The sequence below is a fragment of the Haliaeetus leucocephalus genome, unplaced genomic scaffold (genome assembly GCF_000737465.1).
Source record: "Haliaeetus leucocephalus isolate CR32 unplaced genomic scaffold, Haliaeetus_leucocephalus-4.0 Scaffold450, whole genome shotgun sequence".
Taxonomy (NCBI): Eukaryota; Metazoa; Chordata; class Aves; order Accipitriformes; family Accipitridae; genus Haliaeetus; species Haliaeetus leucocephalus.
The window spans coordinates 15,387,631-15,400,218 of record NW_010972886.1 but is presented as its reverse complement, the minus strand read 5'-3'; the positions used below and the strand labels follow the sequence as shown (position 1 = coordinate 15,400,218).

General features: G+C 34.7%; 1 protein-coding gene across 1 annotated transcript in view; it reads right to left on the bottom strand.

The window, feature by feature from the left end:
- Positions 1 to 12,588, bottom strand: part of USP34 (ubiquitin specific peptidase 34) — a 125,660-nt gene that overhangs the window by 50,657 nt on the left and 62,415 nt on the right. The window contains exons 33-41 of the mRNA XM_010575059.1: positions 12,190 to 12,276; positions 10,215 to 10,415; positions 8,804 to 8,886; positions 7,536 to 7,576; positions 6,424 to 6,548; positions 5,190 to 5,342; positions 3,849 to 3,953; positions 2,637 to 2,692; positions 2,416 to 2,536 (exon numbers count right to left, since the gene is read on the bottom strand). Coding sequence (XP_010573361.1) covers positions 2,416 to 2,536; positions 2,637 to 2,692; positions 3,849 to 3,953; positions 5,190 to 5,342; positions 6,424 to 6,548; positions 7,536 to 7,576; positions 8,804 to 8,886; positions 10,215 to 10,415; positions 12,190 to 12,276 — 972 coding nt within the window. The remainder of the gene's footprint in view (positions 1 to 2,415; positions 2,537 to 2,636; positions 2,693 to 3,848; positions 3,954 to 5,189; positions 5,343 to 6,423; positions 6,549 to 7,535; positions 7,577 to 8,803; positions 8,887 to 10,214; positions 10,416 to 12,189; positions 12,277 to 12,588) is intronic.

Below are 12,588 nucleotides of genomic sequence, written 5' to 3'. Positions count from 1 at the left end.
AAAAAAATGTTCTTCCTGAATTTCCCCATTCAGGTATATTCAGTTAAGAAGCCTTTTAACATTAAAAGGCAGGCTCTGCTGTAAAATCTAAGTCCTAAATATTTCAAAAAATGGCCTTCTGCAGAGTACACAGCAACATCACCAAAAAAAGCCTTGTTCCAGCATGCAGGGAAATTCCTATAGTGTTAATATAAAATCTTATAACCAGGGTCTTATGTTTAGAGCTGAATAATATGGAAAGGTCTTCTCCTGGCCAATATAGTTAAACAAAGTTCTTCCAGGTTTCTCCACACTTGGAGAAAGAAAATGCATAACATTAAAAATAAATAGATACCTGGTTTCTTAGTCTGTAGCAGAGTGCTTGTAGGGCAAAAGTCTGATTCGTTTTCATTCCTAACCATACTTGTCAGGTGTAGATGATTACAGCTCATCAAGAGACCAGCTGCATGGACTAAGTGGAGTTTCAGACTGTGCTTTCAGCTGCAGCCTAGTGCTGTGCTGCAGCCTTTTTCAAAGAGGTGTTTTAACACACCCATTACCTTAAGGTGTCCCAGACTAGAAAGGCAGTAACTTCAGAGATCTGGATCTATCTTTTTCTGATTAACATCCTTAATCTTGTATTTGTGCTGATTGAATTCTGACATGTTGGAGCAGGGAAGACAAAAAATGCTATAGATGATTTTGCTCAGAGGCTAAATGCAAAACCCCAATCTTGTTAAAAATATTTCTCTTTACTATCAAAGTGCCCTTAAGATACACCTTTCTAGTGAAGATGTATTAGCCAGTATATGTTGAAAATGTATTTTTGTCCACTTAGTGTAGAATAAGGTAGGCAGGGATTATCTATAAAAGGCATCAAAGAAAGCAGATGAAGTATCCATTGTTGTCACAAAATGTGACCTTTAAAGTTTGACAATATTTGCCAAACAATAATTTTGTTTACTTTGGTAAGGGAAGGAATCTGTAGGGAAGAAAAGGCACAGCAGAGCACCAGAATGCTCTGGGCAAGTCTAAACTATCTTCAGTATTTGCCAGTGTATTTTCCTGGAATTTTTTTCACCAGCCTTTGCTCAGAGGGAAGCATGTGTTTTCACAATCCTGTTCTATTACATTGAACACAATGCAAAACTCTTCACTAATGCACTTTATAATGCGCAGTTAGTAAGTGTTCTTAATTGAACATAGAATTAAAAAAATTAATACTAGATCATGACTGTCTTAGAAAATGTACTAAGTCCCTGTCTCTCACCAAAGCGAAATTCTTTTTGAGAAGTTTCTTATGGATACTGCTCTGTTCACATTCACCCATTTTTTCAAATCAAATTTCTGGCCTCCCTGTGATATACTAAATACATCCAATGTACTTTAGGATTCTGTATAGTGTCATTCCCCTTTACTTAAGCTTCCCTTTTGTCTTCTTCTTATATTTTTCATATATCCAAGCTACATAAATCTGATCTGTGCATACCTCTTCTATTTTAATTTCTACATCATCCTCCACACTGCACTCTGTGAATTGAATTCTTGCTCTAATTTAATCTGCAAGCTCTCCATACTTACAATACACTTATTCCAGGAGAATTACAGAGCAGTAGTCTTTTAAAATGCTGTCAGCAATGTAACTTTAAGTTAGGTAGTGTACAATGTGGACACTATTAAAACTTCTGGATAGTAAAATTACCTTCAGGGCCATTTTATGATAACAGAGTAAACAGACAGGATATATACAACATAATTGGATACAGGGGACTACTTCCCTGGTGAAACCTCACTAAGGTCTAATTGTAAGTTCAGTACAGTCTATAGAAAAAACCCCATCTGTTTAAGTCAGCTTTTACAGCAGGCAAAAACATCAGTTTAAGTCAGCTTTTACACCACAGATTTTTTTTTTTTTCAGACAACGTGGCCCCAAAACACAAAGTAGAAATTTTTTAGCATCTTCCCCTGCCTAGCCACTCTCCCATCTTACAAGAACAGGTGGAATGTAATATTCTTCTAACGGGTGTCTGCCACTGTGTAGATGTAGAGCTTAAAAGCTACTTTTAGATCACAACTGTCTCAGGACATGGTCAAAAAGCAGCTGTTGTTAATGACTTAAACCAGTTCATGCTGATCAATACTAACAACATTTAAAGATAATAAATGAAAATAAATAAAATTTCTAAGATGTAAGAACTCCATCCTGAAATGAAATACAGTTAGGAAAGGAAGGGATGGGACTGTATGTGCTACTTCTTAAATAAAGGAACAATATGTGTGTTTTTATCCATCATCCTAAAGCTAAAAATATGATATACCCTCATATATTGAGCCCTGCAATCAAAATGGTGGAAAAAAGGTGAAATGAAGAAAGTATAGTAACAAAAGATGACACTATTTTGATCTCTTTGCGGTCTTTCAGTGACCTTTTCTTACCTGGCCTTCACGAGAAAATTTAAATGGTGGTTTGTGCTTAATAACACTTGTTGCAAGACGAAGTAGTCCCGTAAGTCCATCATCTTCTATATTACCATCTTGATGGTCAAGAATTTCTCTGCTATATACACGAATATATACAAAGGAAGTGTTAAAACTCTGTCCCACTAACAATAAATATAATGCAACTTACAAGTGAAATTACTGTTAGCAAACCTTACCTCCGAATGCAGTCAGCAAGATGTCTTGCTAGTGCATCTAAATCAAGCAGTGTCGTCTGATTAAAAATAAAGAAAATGGAATATAAATGGAAAACAATTACACACTTCATGAATTACAATTTATAAGCCTAGTCTGAAACCATGGTTATACTTTTGGATGAAATTTTGTTATTGCACACAGAAAACCAGGGACAATTAAAACTTATCTTTCAAACATGCTTGCAACAATATTTTAATACTTTTTTATAAATGTCATGGAACTGTTTTTTAAAATCTATGTGGTACAGTTCAAATGAAGTAACATTTATTTTTTCAACTCCAGACCCCACGAAGATACTACCTCTATCATACCGAAAAAAATGGAAAAGTAGTGTTTTAAAGAGAAGTGTTTAACTGTTACTTCTCACAAGAATACACAGTTTGTCATCAGAAGGTTGGAAAGTCCCATTAGCATTTCTCGCTTGAGCAACATGCAGCAGAAGTAGGCAGAACTGTAGCCTAGCTAAGAGATTCAATTAATAGAACAGAAATGGAAGGAAACTGAGCAGAGGACTGGGGAGGGGGGGAAGGGAGCAAAATTTTTTGCCTCTACTGGGACCATCCAGAATCAGGAGAGGACAAGACTTTCCCATTCTGGAGAAACCAGGGTTAAGGCTTTACCTTCCTTCCCTTCCCACACTCCTGACACAACACTGAGAATGAACTAGAGAGATTTATGTAGGGTCACCAGCCAGCACAAGCAGTTGCAGAGTTTGCCTAAAAGGTAACTTTAACCCTGTAAAGATGTTTCAAAAGTTGTAAGTTTTCTAAACTGTGCTAAGTGGCTGTTAACTGAAATGTTTTCCTCTTTCAGCTTTAGTCAAACACTTGATTATCTCCTCCGTAGGCCGCACTGAAATTACCTGAGTGAATCTCACAGTTAATTACAGTATTCCCAATGTCTATTACCTTCACCTAAGTTCACCCTCTTTATGTATTATACCCATTTTCCCTTCTTGACTCTACAGCTTCAGTATCTGAAGCTTCCTTTGGCCAAAAGCCACTAAATACACATCAGAGAGTAGGGAAAGCTGGGAGATTGGAAAGATCCAAGAGCTGTTCACAGTAGTTCACTGTATCTTAAATAAAAACATCTCATATTGAAGTAAAAGTGGTCTGAATACCCAAATTTAAAGAAAGCAGAGAGTCATATGAATGCAAAACAAAACCTACCTGACTTGCATCTTTGACATGTATGTTATCAATCAGTTTGCACAGCAGCCAAAAATATTCCTTACAACCTGGTCGCAGTACTGTTTCTTCTTCATAATCCTCTATCTGTGAAAAGAAACTGCTTTTGTTCTGAAGTACATCAGACAAAAAACTGCAGTAAACACAGTAACTGTTACAAAAATATTACTTTCTTCAAGCCCCTATTTAAGATAAGCCAAGTAAAAGAACAATGTATTTTACAATGGTAACAGTGTGTGTTCTATTTTTTTTCTGCAATATTTATTGATTTTCTTGAAAGATTATCAGGACGATCTGCCAGACCCCTAAAAAAACTGAGAATAGCATTGACTCCATCCTACCCACTGCAAATTGCAAAAATGTTCAGCGTTAGACTAGACAAAACATGAGAAACTTTGGCTGAATTCAACATTAGTTTGTACAACTCTGATTTTAAACTCTTCTGAAAATGAGTCAAATAAGGCAAAATGTTCTGTAGATTGTTTTAATTGACCTTTTTTTTTTTTTTTTAATATCAACAGAGTTTAAAATGAAAGCAGACTTAAACTGAATGAACCACTCTCACCCGAAATCAAATGCCAGGCAGGGTCACAAGAATAACTGCCTGACAGAACCAAAATCCAGGTTCACACTTGACAACCATACAAATCCATACGAGTGCTCTCCTTCAGATCTGGCTACAGCAGCTGAAGTCAGCACAGCCTCCCCTGATATGCATTGCTAGGTCTACAATTCCTAATTGACTTTAGACAAAATCATGCAGGTTAGTTCAAACCATCTCTATTAACCTCCATACATTAACAGTGAGAACTCCTCCTGAAGTAGCTTTGAAAGCATCCGTAGAATCTCTTCTATTTAGTAGAGCTGTGAGGACAATACTCCAACAGAAAAACAGCAGCAATTGACTGGGGAACAATAACATAAAGCCACAACAACAGAGGCTATATATGTACACATAAAACAACGCACTGATTTATTTATGGGCTTACCTACATTTAAAAGGGAAATTGAGGAATATACTGAAAACACAACTGTTGTTCCCTAACAGTGTGTTGTGTGGACACTACAATTCCAGAACAAGAGTACTTCCTAAATGCTATTCTGCATTTCTCCCAGCACAGGCAAGCTCTAAATTACTCTAGTGTTACAGCTTTAACTACTTTTGTGAAGTTTCTGGAAGCATCTAAACCAAAAATCTTAATATCTCAGTGTATCAGAAACAGTATGTCAGACATAATGATAACGTGCTATTTTTTTTTTTTTACATTAAAAGTAAGTTTAAATAGATCTTTGATACAGTCTTGTAATTTCTAAAGTTCTTACCCGGATTGGTTTCAGAGCTTGAGCGTCAGGGAGGAATTTTAATAACGTTGACGCAGCCAGCAGCAGAAAGGATCGATTAATTGAGTCTCCCCCATCCAGACCAGAGAGAGATAACTTGTATAAACCATTGCAAGACTCATGGCGAACAGCAGTCTTTATGAAAAATAAAAGAATTAAATGACTACATGATTTATTTAGAAGATTATTTTTTTTGGTTGACTTTTCTTTCATATGTACATAATAAGTTCCTCTCATAATATCAGGTTATCAAGGTAGAATATGTCTTTCTAAAAACACATATTACAAATAAAGTACATTTAAATTACTTACAGAAAAAGGCAAAAGATACCATTCTAACAAAAAAGCTCATTTGTCTGTGCCCCTTGTCTTTTGAGTTACATATTTTCTACAGTAAAGATTACAGCCAGTAAAATAGAAAATATCACATCTGGGCAAATTAGGGAAATGTATGTGCTGCTGGAACTTACACTTACTCATTCCTAACTATATGGTTAATTTGTTTAATTTCACTAGAAGAATTATTTTCTTCTTTGTTTTATTCTTTTCTTAAGAAAAATATCCACAGACTATCTCTAATCCAGCTTTGGAAGTTTGCACTCTCTTTTCCAGGGTTTTTAAATAGAGTCAGCATGTAAGCTTTTTCTGTGCTTGAGTAATAAAGCAACAGATAACAATTATCACATCGTGTCCATATTGCACCTTTAAGCAATCACAAGTAAATACAAGTTTTCTACTATGCATATCTTTATGCAATTTTCAAGTTTTTCTTAGTTCAGAAAAAATTACTTAAAAGCTAGGCAAAGATTTGGTAATGACAAAGATTTTCATATGAACTCTCATCCACCTCATTTTGTGATAAAAATATAGCTGAAAAAAATATAATGGGGGGAGTATATTTAGACTAATCCATGTTAGATGGCATCACCCACATATTTCAACAAATTACAATGAAAAAAATTACCTTCAAACAGAAGCCAAGAACAAAGATGAGAGTTTATAAACTGGTTTGCAATCAACCACAAATGTGCCACCTTACATGGTATTTTAACTACAACTGATTACTTCCTAAACAGGACTGCAAGTAACTGAGTCAGATCCTGTCTACCTTTAGCATGAAACAATGTTTTGAATTTAATGGTAGCTTGAAACCAAAGTTAATCTTGTTCCATATTATGCACTAATTAGTAATGCAATAACCTCTCCTTTAACATACCTCTGGAATAAGAAGGGTAAGTTTCTTTAGCCAGTCTTGCAAATGATCACTGTCCGCCAGACTGGATTTCACCAAGGAACAGCAGTGAGCCCAGCTCACCAAGAGCCACATTGAATAATGAGTGACTGAAAGAAAATCATATAAGAGTAAATCACGCTGTAACTAACAGAACAGGCTTTTTAGGTTGAAGAGCTGCATAGTTCTAGCACATATAACATTCATTTCAGTCATACTAACGTACAAGGCTAAATCCTTACTGGCACATAAGATACGACCTAAACTCAAAATTTTACCAATATGCTTACTAAATACTGACCATTGCACTACTGATGACAATTAGATTACTCTAAGTATTACCAATCTGGGGCACAATCCTTTCCTGCATATCTACTTAAGCAGTGAGCTGGGACTTTGCTAATGGGCAGCATCATGTCTTAACATAAACATTTCCCCGGAGTAACTAGTTTATCTGTTCCTTTCTTCTTAACAGCTAAAAGTAAGACTTCAGTAGGTGTTACGTAGCATTTACTGAGAATTCAAGTGCATAGACATGAACATCTGCAGGGCAGAACAAAGGGGAAAAACTGAAGATGACGTATAAGCCTAGGAGGACATACCTTTACTTGTGCACGCCTACGCTGTACTTTTGACAATTACTTTGATACAGACTTAAATTGACACAGGTCATTTAGACCTTTTGTAAGAAACCTCCACAAGAGTGATAAATGGGGGAGCTCCAAGGAATTCTGGGCCCAGAATGATTTCTGTAAACCAGAATAAAGGTGACTATTGGTGACTCCTGTGGTGTTATACATGCTGCTCTTTGGAAGATAAGAATACAGCTCGTTTTCCTGCCAAAACCAGCTCTTCTGGAGATGAAGGCTGCTACAGTACAAAATTTCAATTCATATAAAACAATTTTCAGAGAAGGAAAGCCAGGCAAGTCTTCTGGCACCTCTCTGTATTCCCACCTAGATTATAACAGCCCTCACACTACCAAGGAACACAATTTTATAGCATTCTAGTGGTGGAATAAATCAAACATGTAACTTATCTTCAATATGTTTTCACTACTATTAGTTCATAACATACAGCTATTTTGTAGCACTAACCTTCATGTCTTGATCTGTGATCAGACTGAGCTTTCAATACCCTGAACGGGAAGAAGATAAAGCCATTTGAACTTTATCACAGAACATAACAGATTACCACTTAGAAATACAAGAACACACAAGTAACAACACAGTTACTCTTAACTACCTATTAAGAAAACTAAAATTTTGATCTTAAAAGGATTCATTTCTTGCAGTATTCAAAATTGGCAACAATAATAAAACAATGAAAATCTTCAAGTCACCCCCTTAAAGCTTTACTGACTACAAGGTTAAGTCAAGAAAAAATACCCACAACCCCTTTATTTTATCCAAAAAAAAGAAGATGATGTAAATGGAACTAAGAACTGACCCCTACAGAAGAAAGCTAGTATTCTTCATAAAGAACCACACTTTGAACAAACATTTGCAAGCTTTAGACAAATTTTAAATGTATTTACTTACATTTTTATAAATTGCAATAAAAGGTTATGAAACCAAAACCATACTATATATATATTTAAAATTATTCCTGCAACTCAACTAGAGGTTAAAGTTAGGCACACTTGCAGACTTGACTGGAAATGCTCTGAATGTCTTTAACAATCTTTTTAAAGTATGGTGAAACACACTATCCATTACTCAGAATCAAGTAATTCTACAACAGCAAATGTAGCAAAAAACCTGACCTCCCCACCATCAGTCCAACTGTCATGATGCAGTCTTACACAGAATTGCTTTTCTCAGGACAAAAGGCAAAAAGTACAAAAATCTCTAATAGTCCATTTCTGAAGGTAAAATTTTGCCTTCAGTACATGCACACTCACTAAAACAATACGGGTAATTTCAGCAGTAATAAGCTAATGTTATTAGGATGGGAAAAAATAAGTCAAAACCAGCAGACAACTAAAAACCTACAAGTGAATTTATTTTAATTTCTCCTTTACATTGGCTTGAAATTGAGAATGTTAATTGCTACAGAGAGAACAAATAAATAGTTTTGGCATGAGAATTTATGAGAGCATACCATATATAGTTCGTTGCTCTGTGTCTTATACCCTTATTATTGAGAGTTCTCGCCACTCTCCTCTCTCTCACTCCTCCTATAAGGGCAGAATAACTACCAGAAGAAGTGACTAAGAAAAGCAAGTCTAATGCCTATAGACTTAAATTTCTGATATGGGTGTTAATGGGGACTACAACTGAAAGAGCTATTTACTTTATTTAAAGCAGCGATGAAAATGTGCACACTTGATTAGCTTTATTACAAAAATAAAAAGATGTTGTACCTAGGTGCCAAGTTGTCATATGTATAAGCAACTGACATAAGTCGCTGAATCAAACTGGTTCCCTGGACAAGTACAAGAAACACCTTTAAAAATTGAAGTCAAAAAAAAAAAAAAAAAAAAAACAAACAGTTAATATAACAACAAGCTTTTTGATCTGTTTTTACATTATATACACTGTGTGAATCTAAAACAAACCCACCTGTGTAGAGGGAGGAAGAGCAAAAGACAAATCATAGCATCTCCATAGTTAAAACTTATATTGTTTTTCATTAAAGCGGATCTAAAATCCTGTGTTTCATTGACTAAGTCTAGATGCTAAAATGTCATTCTATTTCTCTGAGAAAGAAAATTTAACTGAATAGAAAAATCAACCATTTACTCAATCCTTTTATTAAAAACACAGTATTTTTTTTAAAAGCATAGACTATTCATTTCCTTTTAAAAAACCTTAGGCTTGAGGAGACAGGGTTGAGGATGAGGTTTGATATGTAAATTTCACTTATCTCTGTGATCAACACATTTTATTGACTATATATTCACTTAAATTATTCAACTTTAGAGAACCTGACAGGCTACACAGAATTTTCAAATCAAAGTCTGAAGAAAGTCTTTTAAAATATTTGGATAGCAAATCCACTGCAATAAAAAATATTTATCAATTGACAATTAAAAATTTAAAATCAGTTATAGAAACTGGTAGCAGCATTTACACACAGCCAATGTTAAAAAATCCAATACATTTGATAATTTCCCTGTATCATAGTAGCTTTGGCAATTTAGGGATCTGTTTTGTCAAAAATAACTAATACTTAAGGTCTTTCCATGTATGACTATGACAAATAGAAGTCCAGCTCCAGCTCACAGTTCAGATACGCACTTTCTGGCAATCACAGCTGGTCCTGTGCCCAAGATCAATTGATTCACAGTGAACGTATCTCTGATGCTAAAATACTACATTTGCTTGGTCTACATTAGGAAACTAGCATGCAGGAATCTGGTAGGAAGGTTTACAGGTTTAGGTAACTTTACCATACACTCACTAAGGAGGAGGAGGAATCTCAAATGGATTAGTGAGGATAGGGACAGCCCATATAACAGGTTACCATAGGAAAAAAAAAAAAAAAAGGACTAATTAATTTGGAAAACAAAATCTAAGAAATCTGGATAAAGCACTGGAATTCTGAATTCCCAATTCATGTGCTCACCAATCACCAAAACCCCTTCTGGTTCCAGCTTTTAAAGCTGCCAGGTTTAAAGTAATTAAAATACTTTTTAGAGAAGAACATGTAGGATATAGATTAATATTAGCAACTTTTCTGCTACATTATTTCATTACGATAACAAAGGCCTCGGACAACAAAGGAGTCATTTTTCTAAAGTTCACAAAATGGGCACACTGTTTATCTCTTACCTCTGTTAAACGAGGTATATGAAGGCCCTTTGCATGGTCACTTGCAGTCTTCCTTGATTTGCCTGGCCATGTTCTTTTTCTGTGACTCTCCGCTACACCAGACCAGGCAAAGACATCATGGTAAGCTAAATCCAGATCTGAAGGATCAACTGCAAACTGGCATATCAGCTTCAGCAAGCAAGCAAGACAGTCTAGCTGCCACTATGAGTAAGAAGAAAATGAAATTTTATTTTTTCAGGGATTTATGTTACAAATAATTCTATGCCTACTACAAAATTTGAAATTAAAAGCTTAAGTAAGGTATAAAGGATGAACGGCTATAACTAACTAGCAAAACCTCACCAGAATAGACACTAAAGAGGAAGGGTATTAAAAAAAATCTTACTTCTTATAATGAAAACATTTTCACAATCTAGTCCTATTAACAGGCGCATTCAAGGTTATTATTGAGTGCACGAAATAACACAGAGGAAATAGTACAGGAGTTAAGCTCAACAGTTAAGAGCCCTTCCTGCATAGTATTCAATTATAACGCAGGGTATAAAGTATGGTATACAGAAATGCTTTCAAGTTGAATATATTTAACCATGCAGAGACAATACATACCAGCTTAAAAATACCATTTTGTATTGTAACATCTCCAGTTGGATGAAAACTGACAATTCATTTTGTAACTTTTGAGATAATTTTCATGGCTCTTAACTATGTGGCTATGACCAAATATAGCACCTGCTCAGCTCCGCCAGAAGAACGTGCATTATGAGAGTAAAATTAACAAAAATAGAGCACCATGTCACAGCAACACATGAAGCAGGTCAGCTATCTAGCACCTATACATGCATAAGTCAGGACTCTGTACTAAGGCACTTAGTTGCAGAATCTGTTACTATTTTCAGAATGTCCTGCATACTTTCTGGGCAGACCAATAAAAACAATCATACAAACTTTTGTTTATATACTGAACAGAGAGAATGACAATTTGTTTCTAATACTGAAATAATTTTAGAACAAATACATCAAAATCAGTTAAAAGCTATCAAATTTTTAATAAGAGGTACACCTGCCTTCTTTTTAGCATTTCAGTAACTGTCATCAGCTTTGTACATACACGTGTATGCTTGTTCATCTACATCTTTTTATGTACATATGACTCAGAGCTTGAGATATTTCAATTTTTTTTTAAATCAAATGCCATAAAATTGAAAATAAAAGAAAAAAATTAACTCTAATGAAAAAAGTTTTCATTACGATATGAATTTAGCTCAGATTAGTAACAGAATAATGATGAAAAAGACATTCCATAAGAACAACTACTAATAACGTTCATTATTGAAGAGTGTCTTTGTTAACACCATAGCCACAATGCTACCACTTTTGTCTCAATGCCATCAAGGGGAAATGGTATTTCTTGGCCTCTTCAGAGGAAAAGATAATTAACGGATCACTGCTTTTATAACAGACTATAATAAAAGTTTCCAAATAACAAGCTTCCCTAAAATAAGCAGAAAAAAGGCAAAAATAAAGTACCCCTTTCTTGTTTGGCAGATTTTTACTTATTTAAAGAAGTGTGATAAGCAATAGTATTATCAATGCAGTTGCAATCATTGCTGAAGATGGAACCCAGTTTTTTTCTCTAAGATATTCCCATGATCTACAACTTTATGTTCTACAAACTAGTTTTTTTTAAGACTGGACAAAAAATTAAACCAAAAATACACAGAAAAATGCAAAGGGTGGTTTTAAAATACAAAAAAGCAGAAGTATCAAGATTTTTTTAAAGACAAAAAATCTTTCCAGGAATATAAAATATTCAAGAAAAAAAGATGCTATTGCATAGACTCTGGTGGTTTCAATTATAGAATTCATTTATTCCACTTACAACAGAAAAGCAGTTATAACGAAGGCTGAAAGTAATGAATGTCTTTACAAATGACAGCTATGTTATTCCAGAGAAAAAGGGTGAATGAACACCTACCACAGTCCATGATTCCTGTTCTTTAGGCTCTAAGATTCCAGAATTGAAAATTTCTAGTAACTGTTGGAGTCCTCCAGCAGCAACAAACTGTAAGTATATTATGGAACCAATGTGAGAAAAGCAAATACAGAAATATCACCAAGTTCAGTTAGATACCAACCTAATCTTTATAAATAAATAAATGATAAACTTTTCAGTTGGATATTTTACGAAAAACAAAATAAATAGTTGTACACAACTATGACAAATTTACAGGCATGATAACACAGAAAACGTTAAAATGTTACACCTAAATTTGAGATCAAAAACTCTAAGGTAGATAATGTTTTAAATGGGTTTTCATTTCTTATCTTTCTTGAAAAACTACATTGGATATCACAGAATACTGCAGGAAAATCA